General features: G+C 48.3%; 9 protein-coding genes across 9 annotated transcripts; 6 read left to right on the top strand and 3 right to left on the bottom strand.

Moving 5' to 3' along the window:
• Positions 1–19: 19 nt before the first annotated feature.
• On the bottom strand, positions 20–1056 carry N7506_004665 (phytanoyl-CoA dioxygenase family protein; the record flags this gene model as incomplete). Its single annotated transcript, XM_056953959.1, has 3 exons — positions 20–245; positions 347–574; positions 629–1056. The coding sequence occupies 3 exons, from the start codon at positions 1054–1056 to the stop codon at positions 20–22; spliced, it is 882 nt and encodes a 293-aa protein (XP_056812848.1).
• Positions 1057–1869: 813 nt separating this feature from the next.
• Positions 1870–6159, bottom strand: N7506_004664 (uncharacterized protein; the record flags this gene model as incomplete). Its single annotated transcript, XM_056953958.1, has 2 exons — positions 1870–4685; positions 4740–6159. The coding sequence occupies 2 exons, from the start codon at positions 6157–6159 to the stop codon at positions 1870–1872; spliced, it is 4236 nt and encodes a 1411-aa protein (XP_056812847.1).
• A 38-nt stretch (positions 6160–6197) lies between these two features.
• On the bottom strand, positions 6198–8000 carry N7506_004663 (uncharacterized protein; the record flags this gene model as incomplete). The annotated part of the gene is made up of 2 exons (XM_056953957.1): positions 6198–7789; positions 7988–8000. 2 exons carry the CDS (start codon positions 7998–8000, stop codon positions 6198–6200), a joined length of 1605 nt encoding a protein of 534 aa, XP_056812846.1.
• A 1114-nt stretch (positions 8001–9114) lies between these two features.
• N7506_004662 (uncharacterized protein) lies at positions 9115–10764 on the top strand (the record flags this gene model as incomplete). Its single annotated transcript, XM_056953956.1, has 2 exons — positions 9115–9350; positions 9414–10764. 2 exons carry the CDS (start codon positions 9115–9117, stop codon positions 10762–10764), a joined length of 1587 nt encoding a protein of 528 aa, XP_056812845.1.
• Positions 10765–11473: 709 nt separating this feature from the next.
• On the top strand, positions 11474–13255 carry N7506_004661 (uncharacterized protein; the record flags this gene model as incomplete). Its single annotated transcript, XM_056953955.1, has 5 exons — positions 11474–11634; positions 11728–11818; positions 11876–12124; positions 12180–12428; positions 12488–13255. The coding sequence occupies 5 exons, from the start codon at positions 11474–11476 to the stop codon at positions 13253–13255; spliced, it is 1518 nt and encodes a 505-aa protein (XP_056812844.1).
• A 445-nt stretch (positions 13256–13700) lies between these two features.
• N7506_004660 (uncharacterized protein) lies at positions 13701–16874 on the top strand (the record flags this gene model as incomplete). Its single annotated transcript, XM_056953954.1, has 2 exons — positions 13701–15288; positions 15352–16874. The coding sequence occupies 2 exons, from the start codon at positions 13701–13703 to the stop codon at positions 16872–16874; spliced, it is 3111 nt and encodes a 1036-aa protein (XP_056812843.1).
• Positions 16875–17592: 718 nt separating this feature from the next.
• N7506_004659 (uncharacterized protein) lies at positions 17593–19539 on the top strand (the record flags this gene model as incomplete). Its single annotated transcript, XM_056953953.1, has 1 exon — positions 17593–19539. The coding sequence occupies one exon, from the start codon at positions 17593–17595 to the stop codon at positions 19537–19539; it is 1947 nt and encodes a 648-aa protein (XP_056812842.1).
• An 845-nt stretch (positions 19540–20384) lies between these two features.
• Positions 20385–20744, top strand: N7506_004658 (uncharacterized protein; the record flags this gene model as incomplete). Its single annotated transcript, XM_056953952.1, has 2 exons — positions 20385–20648; positions 20703–20744. The coding sequence occupies 2 exons, from the start codon at positions 20385–20387 to the stop codon at positions 20742–20744; spliced, it is 306 nt and encodes a 101-aa protein (XP_056812841.1).
• A 1045-nt stretch (positions 20745–21789) lies between these two features.
• On the top strand, positions 21790–22392 carry N7506_004657 (uncharacterized protein; the record flags this gene model as incomplete). Its single annotated transcript, XM_056953951.1, has 1 exon — positions 21790–22392. The coding sequence occupies one exon, from the start codon at positions 21790–21792 to the stop codon at positions 22390–22392; it is 603 nt and encodes a 200-aa protein (XP_056812840.1).
• Between the last annotated feature and the right edge of the window lie 642 nt (positions 22393–23034).

Genomic DNA, 23034 nt, shown 5'->3' with positions numbered 1-23034 from the left:
GTACATGGTTGGATTGATATCACATATCAATTGTCTCGTCATCCTCAACACCAAAAAGAACCCTCATGGGATCTTGGTAATTAACAAAACCCACCCCGGGATCGCAAACGCCATATCCCATCAGTCTTTGGACTTGTGGCTTCATTTTTCTAGCCTCCTCGAGTGGGATCATGAGAAATTGGTTTTCGGCTGGGCGTAGAATGGGTTTGCAGAGGAATATCCCGACAGTTTCACGATATTGATCTCTGAGAAGGAAGAAAGGGGCTTATATCAGCATAATGATCAAGATCTCACACCCAGGTCTTCGTTTAGAAGAAAAGACGGAAATCCTTTCAAATCAACTTACTGCGTGACATTGCCACCGCCGGCATGGTAGGTATTCCCTAAAAAGATAAAAGTGTCCCCTGGCTCAAGCTCCGCGGGAACAGCTTCACTGTCCAAAGGCTGGCGATCTGGACCCCACAGATGGGAGCCGGGGATTGCGATAGTTGCACCGTTTTCCTTTGTTGTCTTGGTCAAAGCTGTTACACAGCCGATCATCACAGGGGCATCACCAGGTTTCGGATGATAGTCGCTAGCATCTCATGTGAGTCATTCCCCTCAAAAAAAGGGTTGGTGTCATGCGTACTTATCGTCGCGGTGCAGAACTTGCTGTCGACCACCAGGGTTCACGCGAAACCCAACTGTGGAGGAGATGATTGGCTTCCCACTCACGGTCTCCTGATGATCACCCCGCCAAAATGTATGACTTGAAGAAACAAGAGAGTTTGCAATGGCAATATATAGTGGGTTGCATGCAAGCTCCCTACAGGACTCCGAAATGCCCATCAATCCAGTTGCTCGCTGTGTGGTTGATGGGAAGAACCCTGACTTATCAGGGATGTCACCATCAAAGTGAGGCTTCAAGTCTGTTTGAATTTGCTTTGCCAGAGTCGTGGTTATCAAATTTTCGATGATGACACCGCCGTCACGCTGGATGATTTGAATTGCTTTTTCCGGGGTGGTGGATGGATGAATGGCGTTGAGCCGGGCAAGGGTGGATTTGTTCTCTGTCATTATGAGAGAAAATTCATGAGGGATCAGGTTCGAAGCGAGTTAATACAAATCAGAGACTTGAATGTCCACGGGTTAGCTTTGCGAATTTATACATCAAGAAATGATTGCACTATGCAAAGACCATACCCAAAAGGACAGGCCGGGTGAGAAACTGAAAAATGTAGGATTCGAACACCGAAAGGAGCATTGTATTCCAAGGTCACTCATGGTAAGAGACAGGCTTGAAGTCGATGTAGAAATTGGTAGGTCGGGAGAGAAACCATGTACCTAATGCGGTCTAGTGCAATATGAAAATGTGGGGAAATGACCCCGTGCACGCTAGGCCCGATCAGTCAGGCCGGCTGAGAAAAGCAGCAATGATGCCTTGATTATCAGGCTGGATGTCCCAGTCTTCCCACTCACTTACCATGCTCCATGCTGAAAGAAAACCCTTGGAATAAGACGGCATTAATTTGATTATTCTCACGTGTGTAGAGTAATACCGCTAGAGTTCTTGTTTTAGAACTCAACGTGTTATTTGTTGGAATGTTCGGAATGCGGTCTATGCAGTGCTTTCGGTGATTGCAGCTCTATCGGCGCATGCGAAGCTCGGTAAGCGACAAACGCGGTACCATCGGCGCTTATTGTTTCCCCAGTGAACAAGCCTAAAGTTCGATCATGCGGGCAGTACGGTGGTTTATGCACCAAATTACTAGAGGCAACTAGATCAATCGGTATCGGGATGTCAAATCGAGGTATCACAAAAGTCGCTGTTTTGGCATGACGTTCGAATCAGGTAAGATATTTGATCTCATTCTGATACGTTCTCGACGACTAATCTTCTCTGGCAAAGAGAGCTAATATCCCAGATTTCTCAGTAACTGATGCAATATCCAGGGCTGTCTGCTCTTCACCATTCTCCTTCCATGGATCAAGCCCCATGTCCACCAACATTGAAAACAACTTCTCATCATGGTCATCTCCATCGCATTCACCTTCTTCCCGTCGCGCAATGGCATGGAGAAGACTTCCTCCACTATAATCAAGTGTGTGGATATCATGCTCGGCAAACATCTTCTGACAGTCCTCGAGATTAAAAGGGGCGATTGGTGCGTTGATAAAGTCCCAAAATTGAGACTTGTCGGCATCGACAAAACAGAAGATAGGTGTTCTGCCCTGGTGGTCACGCAGTTCAGGGTCACATCCAGCCTTCAAAAGGCGTTGATAAAGCCCGGAAGCCAGGCCAAAGTAGTCCTTTCCATAATACTGTGCTATATGCTCCTCTCGGTCTTCGTTGCTCGCATTCATGAGTGGCACAGCTACGCAGTGAAGTGCTCCCCGACCATCTGATAGCACATCGAGGGGGTTTGCACCAGCATCTAGCAAAGCCTCGATCATTGGGAACCATTTGCTTGACTCGTTACACCACTCTGCAAGGCCCTTCAATGCGTCGCATAGGGGTGTCACGCCAAGACAGTCACGGGGTGAGATGTCGACGCAATGATTCAATAGCTCCTGCACGGCGTTTTTATTCCAGCACCGGGAAGCATGGTGCAATGCAGTTGAGTCGGTGTTGTCAACGAGATCCGGACTGGCACCTGCCTGTATTAGGTCTGCAACATTGGTGGAACGATCCTTTTTGCACATGCAAGCTCTCATGAGAGGTGTTCTGCCTTGAGCATCCCGGGTGTTGCAGTCAATTCTCATTGCTAAAATGGGCTTCAGAATCCCACCCTTGCTACAGATCTCATGCAGCACAGTAGACTTTCCATCCTCCATTGAAGCGTGTGGATCAGCACCATATCTCAAGAGGATTGAAACGGCTTTTTCGCAATTCCAAACTCCTGCAACCAGAAACAGGGGTCGCTCAGTATCAGTGCCATTTGGGTCAATACCCAATTCGAGTATAGACTCGAGCGCTTCCAAGTCAATATCGCGGTTAGACAGTGTGACAGAAAGTATATCCGAAGCCTTGGATACATCAGCACCGTGATCGACGAGTGATTTTAAAATCTTGACATCTCTTTTAGCCTGCAAGGCAATTTTCAACTCGTTAGGATCAGCGCCATTCTTGAGAAGAAGGTCAAGTAGCTGAGGACCCCAAGTATTCCATTTTTCAGACCTTCTTGTGGAGTCTCCGGATATTCCAAAGTTGAGGCACCTGGACATGGTGGTGAATTGACCCCCAAGATTTGGATCGGCACCGGAATCGAGAAGAATGGAAAGTGCCCGAGGGTACCACCAAGCTTCGCTTTGTACCAGATGATTCACAGATGCGACAAACAGAGATTTGTCTTCGGCAGGGGTCAGATGATTGACAAGAACCTTAACCATCTGAGTGTTGCATGATCTCTGGCTTGTCGCAGATTCCAAAAGCTGACTGCCTATGGAGGCAAAGTCTTCTACATAGGGAATCATGCGGTCCATCATGGATGCGAGGCCCCGGCTTGCAACAAGAGACATTAAAGACTCCCCATCGGGTCCTGAGATTTTGAGTTGATTGGCGCGCAAAATCTCTTCAACTAGGCGTCCGTCGCCTGTTGACACTATTTTTTGCAAGAATGATGTCCAGGAATCTGGCGTCTTTACTGCAAGAGCCTCTTTGCGGATGAAACTCAACGGAGAGTAATACAATGTTGGTTTGGGCTTTGTGGCACAGGGTGCTGTATTTTGCAACTCTTCAAAAACAGGGAAACATGCCAGAGAGGCAGCAACATCTGACGCGGTGTGGCCATTTTTGTCTTTTGTTGATGTCTCTCCTCCGGCAGAAATGAGCAGAGCAACAACTTGCCGTATGTCCCTGAATATCTCGCCAGGAACGTGAGTTTGAGAGACTGCATCCCAATTTCCAGATGTGACCATTGAGGCGGACGCTTTAAGTGTACGAGTGGTTGCATCGGATCCAGCTTCCTTCACATTGGCACTCTTTGGCCAACGGAACTCCGCAGCTGCATGCAGGGGTGTTTTGCCGTCTTGGTCCTGGATCCGTGGATCCGCGCCAGCGTCAAGCAGCATTTGAACGGATTCCTGACAGCCCGCTCGACAAGCCTCATGCAATGCCGATCGTCCTTTCGAGCACAATTTATTCACGGACCATTGGTTCTGCTCGTAGCTTTCAAGAATCAACCCCACAATGTTACTCTGACCTGCTTCGGCGGCGAGGTGCAGAGCTGTGCGCTTTTGGTGGTCTTCAGCGAGAATGTCAGCACCCCGTTGAATCAAGATATGAGCGTGGATGTCCGACGCAGTTGATGCATAATGCAAAGGTGTGCATCCATCACTATCACGGGCATCGATCTCGAGGTCTTTGGAAAGGCCAAGAACAAAATCTAGCACTTCCCCTCTCTCCTCTTTCTTCATGAGTTTCCCCACTTTGGTTGTAGCTGTCAGGTGCAACAAAGTTTGACCTTTGTAATTTTTCGATGAATACGGGAGCCCGAGATTGATCAGTCTCCGCGCACGAGGCTCTAGCCTGCTCCAAACAATGTGGCAGTTACTCACACTGACAAGCTCGTGAAGAATAGTGTTTCCAATGTGATCGATCGCATGAATGCTCGCACCACAGTCCATCAATCTTTGGATAGAGCTCCAACTCCGGTTATCATCGACGCAGAATAAATGATACTTAGTCCTGAAAGCATAATGCAATACTATAGATGGTTTAATACTTGTTTTGCAGGCAAAATGATGGGAGATTGGCTTACCTGAGGCCCCTTCGTTATCCACGGCTTTTGCATCGCCACCTAGCCGAAGGATCTCGTCGACCAGAGAGAACAATGTCAAATCTGGGTGATTCAATGCAGTCAGGAGTGCCGTTTGCCCAGAAAAGTCTCGATCTTCCAACGATGCGCCATTTTTGATAAATTGTTGGATTATTTGGACGTTGTGCGACCCATCAGTCCAATTATTGCCGTTTCGAAACAGTAGTTCAAGCAGTGGTGTTCTACCAAAATTGTCTCGGGCATTCAAGTCTCCTAAAGTACACCAAGCATTGATCCAAGGGACTATGTCTTTCTTGTTTGTATCGGAGAGCCTTGAACGAAAACAGTGGTGAAAGGCCGTTTGCCCTTGACGGTCTTTTCGCGAAAAGTCCACATTCATTTCGTACCACAGAGAGAGCTCGATGCGACTTAGGCTTGAAGCCATGAGCATAAGGGGAGTCAGCCCATCTGAGTCCCTCGCAGAGTTGATATCAGCTCCACTATTTACCAGAGCCTCCGCTATATTCGACGTGAGCTGTGGAAAGTGGAGTGGCGAGGACCCTTGACAGTCGAGTAAAGCAGCATTCGCCCCACGATCGAGAATAGTGGTGACAAAGTCCATGGACTCCGTCCTATCACGTGCAGAGGGAAACTGCGACCAGTAAAAGAGAGGTGTGCGCCCTCGGTGATCCCTCACGTCGACATCACAGCCCGAGCGCAGAAGCAGGTCCAATGTCTCCACCCAAGTGGATTTCTGAGGCCAAAACCAGACAAGAGACTTCATTCCAATCGCTAGCCCGTGTAAAGGAGAGTAGCTTGGCCACAGACCGTCCCGGTGATAGTTTGCCGACTTGAATTTCGGCTCTGGGGGGTGATTGAGGTTCATTGAGTTCAAGGTGACATCTGCTCCATGCTCCAGTAAAGTTTTGACTGTTTCACAGTCTCTTTGCTTAGCGGCTAAGTATAAAGGTGTGTTTCCGTTCGAATCGCGGAGATTGATCGTCCCTCGAACTTTCTCATCTTCAAGCAAAGCACCCACCACTTTGGATTTTCCAGCTTTCGAGGCAAGATGGAGGAATCCATTACAAAGATATAATGAGTCGAGATGCTTCATCAACTCTTGGACAGCCTCCAAGTGCCCGTCGTAGCAAGCAAATTCAAACGGCGTGTGAAGTTTGCGTGATCCCTCAGAAGTCACGTATCCACCTAGGACGTCACATGGAAACTTCTCCTCTGATTCAGGTAGGCTTTTGAGATATGTTTTGATTGGGACACCTCCTTTTATCAGTGCTTGCAAGGACTTGGCATGGTTCTTCTTGGTCGCATAAAGCACTAGGTCCTTTTCATCACACACGTCATGTTTCGCACCATGCTCCAGCAATAAGGTGATAACCTCAGCGTGATCTCTCTCGATGGCAAACATCAGTGGCGTTTCGTTTCTGAAGTCGCCGGAGTCAGGATTTATCCCTTTAAGGAGGAGGTATCTGGCGAAAGCGGGAATTCCGCAAAATGCAGCAATGTGCAAGGGTGATCCTTTTTGGGTACACCATGTGTGTTGTATGACCACAATTTCTTCCAAGCTTCGTAGCTATGATTTCCATCTGTGCAGAAATTTTCAAGAAAAGGTAGCAGCCCATCATCGAATTCGACTGCTTTGGATGCATGGAAGGGCCACTCCACAATAGCGTAACGGAGGAAGTAGAACCGCAGCGCCAATTCTTTGTTGACGGCCCACCCATCGTCTTCACTAGGCCGCTTGGTCTCGGTGCTAATCCCATCTAGACAGCCGCTGGAGAGATAATTGACACATATTTTGGTGATCATTGCGTGGACTGTAGGAGCATGGAATCCCGAGAAGCTGCGCTCGTGGTTGGACATCTGCGTATGGGTTACATCTCGATTGAGAACAAACTCGGTCAGGGAATGGTGAATGATTTGAATGACCCCATCTTCACAGACTTCCAAAAGAGGGCCGCATGTCGTCCGGATAGCAAGTTTTGCATCCTGGCTTTCACTGAGTCCACAACGGTTGGGAAGAGAATCTACCATGACCGCCAGCTCGAGCAGGCGTAGTGGTCGAGCAGAATGGGTGATCCATTGTAGAATGAATTGTTGGAATTTCGTCGAGGTTCCCGAGCGAACAGCGTGATCACGAAGAAGCTCTGTGTACATATCTCCAAGACCGTCCGGGAGATTCTTAATATTGATTGACATCGACTCCGGGTGCAGTAGAAGCTGGTCCAACATGAGCCTGGAGTAGAGGAACAACCCTTGCCCTCTATCGCAGATTGTTTGTTTGACTTCCTTGATCTTCTCGTCGGGAATTTCTAAATGAGCATCTACCAGGCGCCGTGTGATGTAAACAGCAATATCCCGATCCACATTGCGACGATCGAGACGTAGATCAACCAATGACGTCCCTTTCAAATGCTTTTCGACGTGTGGAACCTGTCGACTGGTAATAATTAACTTGATTGAACCGGAAGATTGGCGACCTAGATCAAGGAGATCTTGGAAGAACTGATCATTCCCTTGTTCCATTTCATCAAGTGCATCAACCACACAGTGAACCTTGCCAATAGACCCCATGGCGGTCGCCATACATTTCCAAAGCTCCTCATATGGCACCGCACCGACAGATGAGTGCTGTGCCTTGATTTGACTGAGCTGCGATTGGAGCCAAGGCGAATACTCGAGCATCTCATGACAAAAATCCTGCATCAGCGACCGAGGCGATCGATTCGCCTGGATGATCTCGCGGAAGAAGAAAAATAATACAGGACCATCTTGTAATCTTCGGAACCGGCTGATGAAGCTTGCTGCAACGACAGATTTTCCGCAGCCGGGAATACCTCGGATCCAGAGGTTTCCGACTTTGGATTCACTCCATTGGCGGTATTGCTCCGTTTCCAATATCCATTCGCCGGTTCCTGCTGCATGGGAGTTGAGGTGCTTTTTATACTCGCTGGCGGGGGTATCTGAATCCGTGGGGCTAAGCCAAACTTTGATTTGCTGAAGCGACTCAGTCGACAGAGGGGCAGTTCGTTTTTCATCTTTTGACTCGTTAGTCGTGTACACTAAAAGACGAACTGGGATATGATACCCTCAACAGCCGCGGTCTGCCTCGGGCTATCACTGGAGTTATGCGTCATGATATTACGAAGTTGTTGAAAAGTGAGTGAAAATTTCAAACGCTAGTCCTCTGTAGTTGTGATGTTTGTACTGACTGAGGGTCCACCAGGGGGGCGAACCCGATTCAGGCATAGCGGCCCCCAATGTATTGGGAGCCGCACATATGTTTGTTTGGCTCAATTGAGTTCTTCTTGATACCTCCAAACTCTTGCGAATAGACTTTTTTGTCCTCGGAGCTGTTGTCATTTGGTGGTATCTCAAAATCAGGTCTCTCTCCGCGGCCGGTGGCCCCGTGCCGCCCGGGGCTCAAACCAGTCGGTGCTTTGGAGAGCTCGATTGCCTTTTGTAACCAGCCTCTGAGACCATATTGCCGCGCTTAGATGATCGTGGTGAGGTGGGTCATGGTTCGCCCTAGGGTAGAGACGCATTGCTGAAGTGGGTTGTAGTGACTCAAAAACTTCGTGGTTGGGGAGCGGCAGTAAAAGGGCGGCGCCCATCGGCCCCCCTCCGCACTCGCACACTACACAGCGAGTTGGCTCTACAACTTCACCAACACTACTCCGTATGTTTTCTGTGCTTACGCGATGACCATGCCCAATTTTATGGATAATTTACAGTTACTGCTCATTATTTCGAGCTGGTGATCACGATGTCGACACTCGAAGCGATGAGATCTTTTTTGCGAACGGAATAACCTCTCATCGCAGGTGCCACGTTATTGGATCAGCCGTTTGAGGCACCCTGAGCCTCGTCACAGACAGGGGACTCTTCGACCAGAACTTCACACAAAATCTTGAGAAACTAATCTTATCTGCGGATGTTTTGGTGTCAGTTGTTGGACCGGCGAAACCGGCAAACCCGGCGATGTCCCCTCACAGTTTGTGACTAGCATCCGTTGCTCACTGGTGGTATCGGTCTGATATAATTTATTATCCAATCAACAAGCTTCTGCTTTCGATAGGCGGCCATCATACTTTGGGCAAATGGGCTTGGCTCTGAGGTGTTGACGAACGGGCTTGATATCTGCCGCCTAAGCATGGCCCCATGCATCCTCTATCGCAGCCCAGACCGGCGGGGCTTGCCCCCGGCCCTCTCCTTCCAGAGGATGAAACAAGCGCATGATCGCTAGATTGTAAGCTACTTCAATTATCTGCTTATGGCGTTTTTGCCTTGATAGTTTGGCCTTGCGAGTATATATTTACATGTAATCGTCTACGTGCTCCCCCGGAACAAGCTAATTTGAACAATGTCACCTTCTATACCTAACACAGAGTCACCAATCACGGTCGGAGAAATAGGGAAGAAACAGCATGGCTTATCATGGCTCTCGAACGGCGGTATCATGAAGTTGAACTTCATGCTCGTTATCTTCCAGATTTCAAGCTACGCTACAGGATATGATGGGTCTATGATGAATGGATTGCAGTCCCTCACTTCTTGGAGGGATTCTTTTAATCACCCCGGCGCTTCTGAACTAGGCCTGTGAGTGGATGAGGCAGCTCTAGCGATCTCGAAGAAGTGTGAACTAATTTCTCTCCATCCCAGTTTGAATGCCATACAAAATGTTGGCCAACTGATCACAATGCCAATTTGCGCAATCAGCTGCGACAAGTTCGGGCGTCGTCCAGTACTCTTCGCCGGTGCATTCGTTCTCATGATCGGTGTTGCTCTACAAGCTGGTGCACAAAATGTCGGCATGTTTATCGCAGCTCGAGGAATCATCGGTATGGGCCTTGTTTTGAATATCACGGCCGCTCCTCTACTGCTACTGGAACTAGCATTTCCTGGACAACAGGGTCCACAGGTGGCCATTTACAACAGTCTGTGGAACCTGGGCGCGCTGGCTGCCGCGTGGATTACATACGGTACCTTTCGCATCGAAAGCACATGGGCATGGCGCGTCCCGTCAATTCTTCAAGGGCTGTCAAGCATTATTCAAATCGGTCTATGTTTTCTTATCGAAGAATCACCCAGGTGGCTGATAAGCAAAGAGCGAGATGAGGAAGCAAGAAAGTTGATCTGCAAGTATCACGCCAATGGCCATGATTCGAATCCCCTTGTCACACTGGAAATGGAAGAGATTCGAACAGCCCTCCAACTCGAAACCGAAGCGAGGCGCAACACGTCATACCTTACTTTCTTTCAAAGCAAAGCAAACCTCAGACGTTTCTTTATCATTCTCTCGGTCGGCTTCTTCTCACAGTGGAGCGGCAACGGCCTCATCTCCTATTATCTCACCTTGATCCTTGACTCAATCGGCTACAAAGCAGAGAGCACCCAGACACTAATCAACGCGCTCCTCACTCTTTGGTCCATGATCTGGAGTCTTGTTTTTGCTTCCCTGATGAACCGATTTGGCCGACGCACTCTCTTTCTAATATCCACTGGGGGTATACTCGCCGTTTACATTGTATGGACTGCGCTTGAGGCCACATATGAAAAGACCACAGCTTTGGATTCAGAAGGCGGTCATGGCTACGCCAAGGGAGTCCTGGCTATGATATTTCTTTACAACTTCTTCTTCTCCATTGGCTGGACCCCACTCCAAGTGACCTATTGCATTGAAATTTTGCCCTTTGATATGCGCGCTCGGGGTCTCGTTTTGTACAATTTGTTCGTCGCACTTGCTGGTATCTTCAACCAGTATGTGAATCCTATTGGGGTTACTAACAGCAAGTGGAAATTTTATATCACGTATGATGTCTGGTTGGCCTTTGAGCTTGTGGTGGTTTATTTCCTGTTTGTCGAGACGGGCAATATGAGTCTCGAAGAAACAGCGGTAATTTTGGACGGGAAGCAGGTTGAGAACAAGTTGATTGAAGTCACAGCATCGGTAAGTGAGAAAAAGATCGCTATGCAAGAGGAGGTGGAGAGGTCCGTGGTACCGGGAGAATGATAGTTGTGTCGGAGAAATTTGATCCACGCGCACGAAAATGCGGGGAAGCGTGCGAATTAGGAAATCAATGGGCTGATTGAAGTTGTTATGAAATTGCTCAGTTAAACTGTCCCTGTGGGCTTACACAATAACAAGAAAACTTTGGAACTCGATCCTTTGCGACATCAATTTTGCATATCTCTCACGAGATTTCTGTGTTCTCCGTTTTTCCCGAACTCCTAGATCGGATAACAGAGAATGGGGGTCACTCTGAACTAGGAATGCCTTTATCAATTTTGACCTCGGGATAATTGTGGCGTGGTCTCCGCATAACCGGTAAAACGACCGGCCAATCTGGGAAACGTCTTGGAATAGCCGGAGTAAAGCCGACCAAGAGCGCACTGCCCATCTAAGCTATAACAGCGTGACTGCAAGTCTCTACTGGGAAACAATGCTACTTGGCACCTACAAAACCGGTCAGCTTGTGTTCGCAAAATCTGTATGATCAAGTTTTGCTTCACCCCAATTGAAACGTGCATTACAACCGTTGCAGCAAAATGGGGTCTACAGGATTCTACTACGTTTCATTCGCGATTGCAATTTTGGCCCCATGCGCTTTTGCTGGTCAACTCACCACTTCCTTGACCAAAAGCATGTTCGCGTCAAAAGATTCCACATAAGACCCAGCTAACAAATATACACAGATGCACAGGAGCTTTTTGACTGGTCGATGTATGTCAATGACAACCGATGGGACAACTCGTACAAGTACATCTGGTACTCGGACAACGGTCCTTGGTCAACTCGCTTTACAGCATGGTATACCGCAGGTCTTCTCTACCGCAACGAAGGACAAGATGTGGTCAGTGCAAAAGCGGCAATCGAGAATATGTATGTGAATCCCTCCTCTTTACCATCTTCAACTTTCTAGTGAAAATCACTTAACTAACTTTTCCACGGTCTTACTTGCCAAATGACCGAGAGCTATGAGTCGGCTTGGTACGGCACTTTCAAACTTTCCCCCGATGAGCCTTATCCGACCCCCGACTCGGATTTGTATCCCCCTGAGATATATGTAGGTCATTTCTCGATTCGGTGGATTTGATTTCGGTTAATCTAACAAAATCAAAAGACCACCTATGATCCCAACTGGAGAGAATTCATTGGCACACAGCTGGTGCAGATCGTTGAGGAATTTTCTGATTTGCTAGGTGACTCTCTGGTATCGCGTATAGAAGACACTCTTGAAATCGCGGCCGTTGGGTCTATGCGACGCAATGGATCATTCCCAGAGGGTGACAATTTGACCCCGGGTTACTCCAATCCGGCCATCATGCGCGCGTGGTATGTCTCTTGGATTGGCGAGCGCCGAAAGAACCAGGTATTCAACAAGCAAACGCCCTCTTAACCTCCTAATCATCAAGCTGACCCAAAAGACTTTCATTGATTATGCCAACGAGCAAGGAAATACAATTTTGGAGCTTTTCAAATCCACGGGGTCCAATGTGCTCTCCGAGTACAACGCACCAACATATTACGGCATGGATACGTGGGCTCTTGCAGGTGCCATCAAATATGGACCTAAGAATGCTACCATGACCAACAACTCCAAATTCATGTTGTCCGAGCTCTGGGCGGATATCTCGGCTCATTACAACCCATACCTTGGTAACATGGTAGGACCGGTATGAAATTTCGTCGAAACAAACAATCAAATCATCCGCTGACCAAAGTCACAACATAGTATGATCGGGCATATACTCGAGACATTGTGTCCAACTCCGCTGTTATTGATTACTTCTGGTGGGGTCTCTTCGGCTACGGCGTAGGACCTCAGCCTAATAAGCTAGAGGCGGACCTTTTGTTTGATGTCGCTCAGGGTGCAGCGCTGGCACTAGTAATGGACGTCGTGGCAGATCACATCTCAAAGAAAGATTTGAGCTGGCTCGGATCGAAGAGCTCTTGGGACGGAGAACGGATGATCACCAAAAAGGTTCCTGATGCTCTCGGCGCTGATGCCGATGTGCGAGTCATCACCTCTTGGATGACGGCCCCTTTGATGATTGGTGCTCAGCAAGTGGCAGAGGTCGAGAATCGCGGAGAACAATACGTGCCTGCTATCGTTCAGTGGGCTGGTGATAAGTCCCATACCCCTCGTCCCTACATGGCCTTGTTCAGTCTATATCCAACAGCATCAACTATTGATGCCGTGGCTGGGCCTAACAGTCTTGACATTTCTTACCCCAACACGACCCAAGAGGGATCTGACATATTCACCTTTGTTCTCGCGCAACTACCTCCAAGCTGGACGCTTGTTGAAAAGAAGGTTGTCCGGGGCCTTGAAGATCTACCATGCCTTGATTTGAGTATTGAGGCTAATGGACTGGAGAAGCAGCCAGTTATATATGGCACTTCTGTGGAGGACAATCGTGTTTACAACATATCGTATGTTGTTCCGCCTACATTTTCCGGTGTGCCCAAGATTTCCTTCAAATTTGAGTATACTTGTTGATTGGAACTTGGAAATAAATTGAATAACAAATACAATGGAATGTGTCGAATGAGAAGGGGGTATTCTATCACCAGTAAATTTCAGGCTCTCTACCTACTGCCTACTTACTCCCCGAAAAACTTCCCCAAGTTAAAAATACATGAAAAACAGGGGTTGCAAATTCGCCTGTCGGTCTTCCCACCGAGCTCGGAACTCCCGGGCTTACGGGGAAATAGACAGCCCGTTTGCTTTTAGCCGGTTGGGGGCCCTTTTACCCCCCCACCTACCCAAAGTCCACTGCCCCACTTGTATAGATCCCTGTCCGGCGAACATCAGCGGTTTGCCGGGGGGTTGCTAGTACTGTGGAATTTGGGCCCCACCGGAGTTTACTACAAGGTATCATACCCCTCTTCTCATTTCAACTAGCTTCACCAACATCAAACAGCTGAGCCAAAAGCCACTGATCATGCCGTTTCCCGCAACTCTGCCAGATTGGAATAATCATCAAGTGATTCACAAAGGCACTCTTCCTCCCCGAGCGCACTTCTATCAATATGAATCCGAAGAGAAGGCTCTGACCTTTGACCGGAGCAAAAGCGAATACTTGTCGCTCAACGGGACTTGGAAATTCCGCCACGATGAGTCCCCGTTTGAGGCGCCCGACTGGGAGTCCGCTGATCCCTTGAGTTGGGATGATATCCGAGTCCCAGGAATGTGGCAACTCCAAGGATACTCGCATCCGACTTACACCAACGTCAACTACCCGTTTCACGTCAACCCTCCTCAAGTTCCCAATCTTAATGAAACCGGGTCATATTGGAGAGAATTCACTACACCATCCAAGTGGAGTCAGCAGCAGATTCGTCTTCGATTTGAAGGAGTTGATAGTGCCTTTCACCTGTGGATCAATGGAAAACAGGTCGGGTATTCTCAAGGCTCCCGCAACCCCGCAGAGTTTGACATCAGTTCTTTCCTTGTGTGTGCTGGCTCTGTAAATACCATTGCAGTCCGAGTGTACGAGTTCTGCGATGGCTCATATATAGAGCGACAGGACCAGTGGCTGTTGAGTGGTATTTTCAGAGATGTGGGCTTGTTGGCTTTCCCAACAGATGCTGTTACTGACTTCAGCGCCGTGGCAACGCTCAATGAGAAGTTATCAGAGGCAACCCTGACAACGGATGTTACAGTCCAAGGCGCCGAGGGGAACATTGACGCTAAGCTATATGGCCCGAATGGTGCATTGATTTCAAAGTCCACATTCTCATCCGCTGAGCAAAGTATCATTCGGGTGGCTGGCACCGACCTACGACTGTGGTCCGCCGAGGACCCAGTTCTTTATACTCTGACAATCTCCTTCAATGGTCGAGTCATTCCCCAGCGTGTCGGCTTCCGGCGTATTGAGCTTCAAAACTCAAACTTCCTAGTCAATGGGGAGCCCATCATCCTCTACGGAGTCAATCGACATGAGCACCATCACCTTCACGGTCGGGCAGTTCCTTACGAAAATATGCGCGCAGACCTTATCATGATGAAGAGGCACAACATCAACGCTCTTCGATGTTCCCATCAACCGAATGACCCTCGACTATATGAAGTTTGCGACGAGCTTGGCCTATACGTCATGGCCGAGGCGGATCTTGAGACTCATGGATTTGATCCGGTTGAACGTTCCAACATTCCAAATCAGCATCTCAAGACTGAACACGAGATCCAAGAAGAATCTTACAGAAGAGCGAAGAAATGGACATCCGACAATCTAGAATGGAAAGAAGCCTATCTTGATCGTGCCATTGAGCTAGTTGAGCGATTTAAAAATTTCTCTTGCATCATAATGTGGTCTCTTGGGAACGAAGCATTCTATGGACAGAATCATGTCAGCATGTATGAGTGGATCAAAAAGAAGGATCCAACACGGCTGGTCCACTACGAGGGCGACCGAGAAGCTCTCAGTGCTGACCTCTACTCCACCATGTATTGGAGTGTCGATGCAATCAAAAGGCACGTTGCTGAGAAGCCCGATAAACCACTGATTCAGTGCGAGTATGGTCATGCTAGTGAGTTCCCCTCAGTACCATTGAGTCTTGATTTGATCAGCCTATCTAACAAATGTTCTTTAGTGGGAAACGGCCCGGGAGGCTTGAAGGAATACATTGAAGCATATCGCAGCGTCCCGCAACTTCAGGGAGGCTTCATATGGGAGTGGTGTAACCACGGTCTTCTGAAGAGAGATGGCGACACTTCATACTATGCATACGGTGGTGATTTCGGTGATGAGCCTAATGATGCAGACTTTATTCTTGACGGGCTGGTATTTTCTGATCACGAGCCAAGTCCTGGACTGATTGAGTACAAAAAGGCGATAGAGCCTGTGACGGTGCACCATGTACCAGGCTCCGCACGATCGAAGTTCATCAAAGTGATGAATGATTACAGTTTCTGCACACTCGATCATCTTTCCGTCTCATGGCATCTTGTAGATGACACTGGCAATACAGAGACCCAGCAAATTATTCTGCCGCACATCAAACCCGGACAATGCGGGGATTTGTTCTTTCCTTTGGATGCCAAACCTGTCAACAAACCCACGTGGCTTTCTGTCAACTTCCGTCTCAAGTATGATTCATTGTGGGCTCCGCGCGGGCATGAGATTGCCTGGGCACAAATCCCTTTGCATCAGTCGGAGGTGTTTTCTATTCCCGACTCGTTGACCCTGCCCTCGGAGTCATTGTCCCTGCGAGAAGGTCGAGGCCGACTACATATTACTTCAAAAGAATCTGGATCTCAATTCAACTACGATCTCGTCCGGGGTAACTTGTCCTGGTCCACCGACGCAGGAAAGATCTTCCACGGCGGGCCTCTTTTAAGTATTTACCATGCTCTAACACAGAATGATCTAGGCCCTGAAGGGCCTGGAGTGGAGTGGGAGCGCTTCCGAGTAAAAAGTGCCCGCATGCTGATGGAGTCTGCTAACTGGCACGCCAACGACAATGGAAGCATTTCCATCATTGCCAAAGTGAGGGTTGCACCGAAAGTGCTTGAGTGGGCATTGGAGGCCACTTTGGATTACACTATAACCGACTCGTCGGTCACACTTCATATCAAAGGAGACTTCAGCGGCACACATCCGAAATATGTCCCTAGGCTTGGGTTGACATTGCGTCTACCCCGTCACTATGAGGCTGCGACATGGTTTGGCAGAGGCCCTGGTGAATCGTACCGTGACACAAAGCTTGCTTCTCGCTTAGGCAGATACACCGCGACTCTTGATAACGGACTGGAGACTCCGTATGAGTGGCCCCAGGAGAATGGCAACCGCGTCGATACACGCTGGGTCCGGGTGCATTCATCATCTCCAGATACATCCTACTCGGCATCTGCTGGGGCCGATGCGCCTTACCCGCAGATAGAAGCCCGGATGGATGCGCCGTTTAGCTTCTCTTTGCGTAAATATGGCATTGATGAATTAGATCGCGCAAAGCATCCACATGAGCTTTCTGAGCTGAAAGACGAGACTGAGCTCAACATTGACTATCTCCATCATGGGATTGGGTCTGCGAGCTGTGGTCCCGGTCCATTCGAGGGTCACAGATTGGAGGCTGAATCGTTTGAATTCACAACATATTTCAAGATTGTTAATTGATGGGGGTACTGCCTGAGCGGCATACAAGGATGGCTTTGGGAGCAGGTTCTGTCGGTATTTCACATGTGATAGCCTGAATATCAAGCCTTGGAAGAGCATGTAATTTCATGATTGATTGTTTATTCCGCTTTGGGTCTCCGAACTAAAGAAGGTCCAAGTGTCCACCTTCCACGGCCACAGTCCACGGGCCGTCTCCACCTGCCCCACTTCCCTCGAGGCTAACTATAGCCGCGGTAACGCTGCTCAAAGCACACAGCCAATATCTGGACCACCTAATCAGAATCTGTAAGTAATCATAGCACAGAGGAGTTCATAGATAGTATCTGCCTTCTGTCTTGTGATTATTATTGCAGGAGAACGGAGAGCGACCAATAGCTTGATCAGTTGGGCGATATGGTTGGTTGGTAGTTGGTTGGTTTTGTGTTGGTTGCTAAATGGTTGGTTGAACGTGGCCATCTTAATGTTAGGCTTTCCTATCTCTGGCAGGTCGGCGGCAAGTGCAACTCGTCTGGGTTTCCCTGAAATCTCGCGAAATATAAGGCGAACAAAATCCCTCGGAGACTGGTGCTTAATCTTGGAAATCCATCACACTCATCCACCTACTGCTAGGTGCTTGCTTACTTCCAAGGCTTCCACCTGGGCAATTTTTCGCTCTCTTCTGTCACATCGGAAGCCCGCCTTTCATATATTACTCAATACTTTCCACCTGGATTCCGCGATGACGTGGGATCCTCACGATACACACCCACAGGCTGGGTACGACATAAAAAGCCTCGACACACTCGACGATGATCCAAAAGATGAAAATAAGGATGCCCAGATGGTGACGATCACTGCATCCGTGAAGATCTTACTGCGATGCTGGGTCGTCCACCTCGTTCCTATCACGATCTCTGTCATAATAATTTTCTTCAACCTCAAAGGATCCTATCTGGGTGCCGACTTGATGAGCCCAATCAAGTCAGAGACAGCCAACCTCATGCTCCTTCAGGTGGCTTCAAAAGCTCACGAGGCCATGATTATGATCAGCATCGGCCTGATTTTGTTACGATTAGTCCGAAACGAGGGCATTACAGTTTTCGGTCCCACTTTCACCGACCTCTCGCTTTTCCTCAACAAGAAATTCCATGGCTCGGTGGACTATAAAGGAGAAAAGAATGGATCTAGGAAAATCAAATTTGTTACATCCTTGGTGGTGGCTGGTCTCACAGCTGTACTAGCTGGCCTTGCCAGCTCTGTGCTCCTCGCACCCAAGTCCCAGGATTGGAAGATTGGAGGCACTCAGTTTTATCTGAATGGATCTGCAAGCAACTTCTGGCCAGCAGACTTGTCAGGCGACATGTCAGAGCTTCGACCATTCTGTGACGGAAGTGACTCGACACGTCTGGGAATTTGCCCGGCGGGGGGATTCCAGGCCCTTTGGGACCACTGGGGAAGCCAGAGTGCCAACAACTTCCGTGGGGATACTCTTCGTCCATATTCAAAGCGCCTGTCTGGATCCAATTTCTACTGGCCAGTGTCCAGCCCCTCATCTCAGATCCCGCCCCTCTATGCGCTAGGAAATGCTAAAGATGGCGACAACGGCGCAACTTCGCTTATACAAACGCACGCAGCAAGTGCAGTCGTATTGCAAAGACTAGCAACAGACTGGTGGCAGGCATTGAAAGCACGGACAGGCCTGCCATCCGACCAGGTTGATGATCGCGTTGCGTCTGCTGACTTCAAAAATGCGATCAGTGTTGTCAAGTGCGCAAGCCCGCAAGAACTGTCAGCATCGGATACAATTGTTGATTTCCCTTCGCTTGATGGCCGATTTGACTTCGCCAATAACATACCCTTAGTGCTACAGAGTCTCAACCATACCGCTGCCAATCACTTACGATTCCAATGGGTTCATCTTCCAGCCAAGTATGGTGCGGCAACCATTGGAGGGGTTTTTGAGACCCCTTGGAAATTCAATAATACCTCACGGGCAGTGATCGCCTGCACAGTCCAAGCTGGGTGGGTCCCAGCAACTGTTTCAACTGACAAGTACACTTTCTGGTCTGGATGGTATCCGTGGAACATTCAATTTGGCGACCGGACACCACAGTGGTCCGCCACGGAACATAGCTCTACCAATGGTCGAATCTCCTTTGGGGACGACTGGCTGGACCTTCTGACGCCCCCGACCAGCGTTCCCGACAAACCTTCCTGGCGGCCATCCACTATTGAGAGCATATTCTTGAATGCTGGTTTAGACACTTCATCTGAAAATGTGGCTGCAGATTGGCTTGGTTCGAATTCCGGGAGCCAAGATAAGCTCGCACTCATTGAGGCTATTGTTTGCAGCGTGGTTGTTGATGGCCTCAGTCGTACTGGCAGCTACCGGGTATTTAATATTTCGGGATCGAGCTCCGCTTGGCCGCTAGCAAACTACAACCCACTTCCGAGCTTCGAGACAGAAGTGCTGCGAAACAAGCCTGCTTTGGAAGTCCCAGCCATTGACTCAGAGACTCTCACGACGATTGAGGCAAGAATGAAGATCAGTGGCTTCTCGTTCCAGCGATCTCTACTAGTATATATTTCCATGGTGGTTCTTTTGGTTCACATTTGCATGGCCGCGATCCACATGTACCTTACATTCATGGTCGAAAGGCAGGGATCTGTTAGCGGTTATCCATAGGATGTCTGGCTTGTGGTGTTTACCGATGCTGCCTAAGATAGCCCTAGAGTGACATCAAGACGCCGATCTATATCTATACCTATGCTACCCAGTACTCCGTAGTGGCAATCCATCCAAGTTTATAGGTGATGTTGTTTTGGATTATAGTTTTTGAGTTTTAGAAAGTCTTGCTTACAGGTGATCTAATGGTGCTAACCTTGGAAGTCACAGAAAAAGGCATCAGACAAAAATTAAGCATGCAGTGTCCCAGAGCCATTTGTGCTTGTCATACTTTTGGTGCCTCATAATGAAGAATTCCACGCCAATTCACCCAGCTTACTCACTCCTTCGGTTCTCACCATACTCGAGTAAGGAGTACTCCGTAAAAAGTACAAAAATTGTTCGAAGGTTGTATGCACAAAGTGACTAGTTCGATGCACTCGAACTGCACTTTACACTCAAGAGTAGGTTGCTTCATCCCTGAGGCAAGCAGTCGCACGGTTGATCATCATTTCGGACCGGCCAATGAAACAGTCTGCTCACACGATCTGAGTGGACTCATCGACACTAGTCCGATTGGAAGAACTTGAAATCTCGCCGATCATTTCCCTTCTATATCTAGCGCTGTGAATCATGTCTTTTCCAGGAAACAAGTGGAACCTTCCCTTTAGGAAAAGTAAACATCTCTGCGGATTAGTTCTCCACAAGTACAGCAGATGAGAGAACTTTTAATCCATTGTATTTAAGAGCGAGGTCCCTGGCCCACACTGGGAGTCTTCTCCTAATCACACATTCATTCATTCAATTCCGACCTCATTCTTTCAAGGACCTAACCAACTTCAATCACACTCATTTCAATCTTCATAATGTACGCCTCCAGCATCATTGCCGTCGCCCTGAGCGCCCTGGCTGTCTCTGCCTCCCCTGTGACTCCGGCTCCCTCTCCTCTCCTCTCCTTGAAGGCCTACTGCCCCGGCAAGTACTTCGTCAACCCCCAGTGCTGCACCTACGACATCAAGCTCGCCGCTTTCGATTGCGACATTCCCAAGGGTAGCCTCAGCAGCCTTGAGGACTTCCAAAGCAGCTGCTCTGCCGAGAAGAAGAGTGCCTTGTGCTGCCTCATTCCCCTTGTACGTTTATCCCAGGACTTTGTATACGCATATGAAATCTAACGAAGAAAACAGGGCGGTGCCGACCTTGTCTGCAAGGACCCCCAGGCGATCTAAGTGATCTTGAAGCACGAGCTTTCCCCATGCTGAATTCCTCTCCCGAGATTCTCTCAAGTTAAATGCGGAGGAAGGCCGCTGAACACATCAGAGCATGAACAAACGATGGATATAATTATGTACAAATTGCATCAGCCTAATCAAATATTTACCTGTTAGCACCTAACATGACTGGAGACAAGATGAAATCGGCTGCACTAATTACAGAGTAACCTTGGAACTAGCAGCCTCTATCCTTAGTCATCACCAGCGAGTCACGTGTATATACGAGAATCTTGATTGTATAATTGCCAAGACCGAGCTCGGGACCCACAATTTCCCGGGATCACCCCGTGACCCACGATTTCTGCCAGTTTTATCAGGCCCAAAATACTCCGTACACCATCCCCCTATTCTAGCATGGACTCTACAAATGGTACGCCGATGGTAGAGATTCAATAGCAATCGGTCTATGAGGTCCAGTGAGCACTCAAATTATAGTTACCCAAACACGCCACGGAAGCAAACTTGACAGGAGAACTTCACTCTCATTGCCTGCTGTAGCGGACGCGCAATAAGAGCTTTCCAACGTAATGACGGCTTTCGCATCGCTATTATTACAGGCAGCATTAGCATAGTGAAAGTCAGGGAGAATCGGGACTTTTAAAGGGTCGTTTGATAGTCATGTGACGCGATAGTCGAAAAAGAATATACCTTTTCTTCCTTCTCTCTTCCTCTTCCAATTTCCTTTCTGCTTCCAATTCCCATTCAATCGCTTGTCCGCCAAAAGTCCAGCATCATTCAAAGGTGGATTTAGAACAAGGCAGTTTCCCTGGCATAGTCTCCCATCAAAATGCTGCTGTCCAGACCGCGCCTTGTTAATTCATTTCATGGGCCTTTCCATCAAATCATCCGCAAAGTCTGGGACCCGACAATGACGTTGCACAGGAATCACCCATTTCCAGGGATCAAAATTACACGATCAGATCCCCAGAACAAGCCAAATCTTCCATGGGGCTTTTGCATTTACCGATGCACATTCAAAGATAATGTTGCATGGAGCAAGATGATCCAGCTCATTCGACAAAACGTGCAAAAATCTTTGGAGCTCTGCTTGCCGCCTGGAGAAGAAAGAACAGAGCTCCTAGAGGCACATGACCTCGTGATTCATGACGAGCCGAAGTTCGATGGCGCCACTTCTCATGAGGTGCGCGATCATTTTCATGGTTGGGTGGCAGAACAACTACCAAAAGTATTCAAGACACCTGAAACACTACAAATGATGCTTCAATCGCATTCAGACACAGATCAACATCCTGGGCCTGAATTTGGATTGGGAGCACGGTTCAACTCGGCCCTTTTCGTCGATGATATTTGTTTGGAGTCTATGGACCATATGCGTGAACCTGTTGTGAAGATTATGTATAAGCCATGGGGCGATTTGAGTCCTGAGGAGAGGAATTACAAAATTGATCCCGAGTGGCACGATGGGACAACAGATGAGTGGGATGAGGATGTTGGATGGATGTACATGAGTGTTGGGGATTACGTTGATATGTATGACCGATATGCGTGGACCGATGACTATATATGGATTGATGAGTATACTCGGCCTCCTCTGATGAATTCATGTGACAAGGCAAAGCTACCGGGCTTCTGGCGCAATTAGTCGTCTTGAAAAAGTGTGTCGAAAGACGGGTCTACTACCTTGGCAGGTCAAAATAAGAATACACTTCAACACTAGATCGCATCCTATAATTGCACAGCGGACCTCTGGAGGTCTCGTATATCTTGCCCAGGTGCCTGTGGGGCTCCGATGCCTTTTAGAGTGATACTCCAGGGCCGAGCGTTGACAAAAGCGGCAATTGCAAGCTCTTCAAGGGGCACAAGAGGTACAAATCAGATGCGACCTTATTTACAGAACTTCCATTCTCTCTCCCTTTCTCCCTCCCTCTATGGAATAGATGCAAAGACGCGGTAGTTCTGGAATCGCATACTTAGGGCACTCTGATTTATGAAGATTTCTACAATTTTTGGCGCCCCCGATCAACCTTGGAATCATACGATGGGCTTAATGCAATCTTTGGAACATAGGGTTGTGAATTAAAATTATATAAAAATTTCAAAGAGGTTATTCGAGGAACACTTTTAACCCCATATCATTCGACTCCAGCACCCATCCATTTATGGACCTCTCTCATCTGTGTGATGAACAAGCAAGATGATTTGACATCGGTCTAACACACAGGGTCACGATGAATTTGAAAATTTCAATCCATAAGTGTACACCACCCAAGCAGATGCTAGATAA

This window comes from Penicillium brevicompactum (assembly GCF_028827555.1).
Source record: "Penicillium brevicompactum strain IBT 35665 chromosome Unknown utg000003l_segment0_segment0, whole genome shotgun sequence".
Lineage (NCBI taxonomy): Eukaryota > Fungi > Ascomycota > Eurotiomycetes > Eurotiales > Aspergillaceae > Penicillium > Penicillium brevicompactum.
The sequence above is the reverse complement of the archived record's forward strand: the minus strand, read 5'-3'. Positions and strand labels throughout refer to the sequence as shown.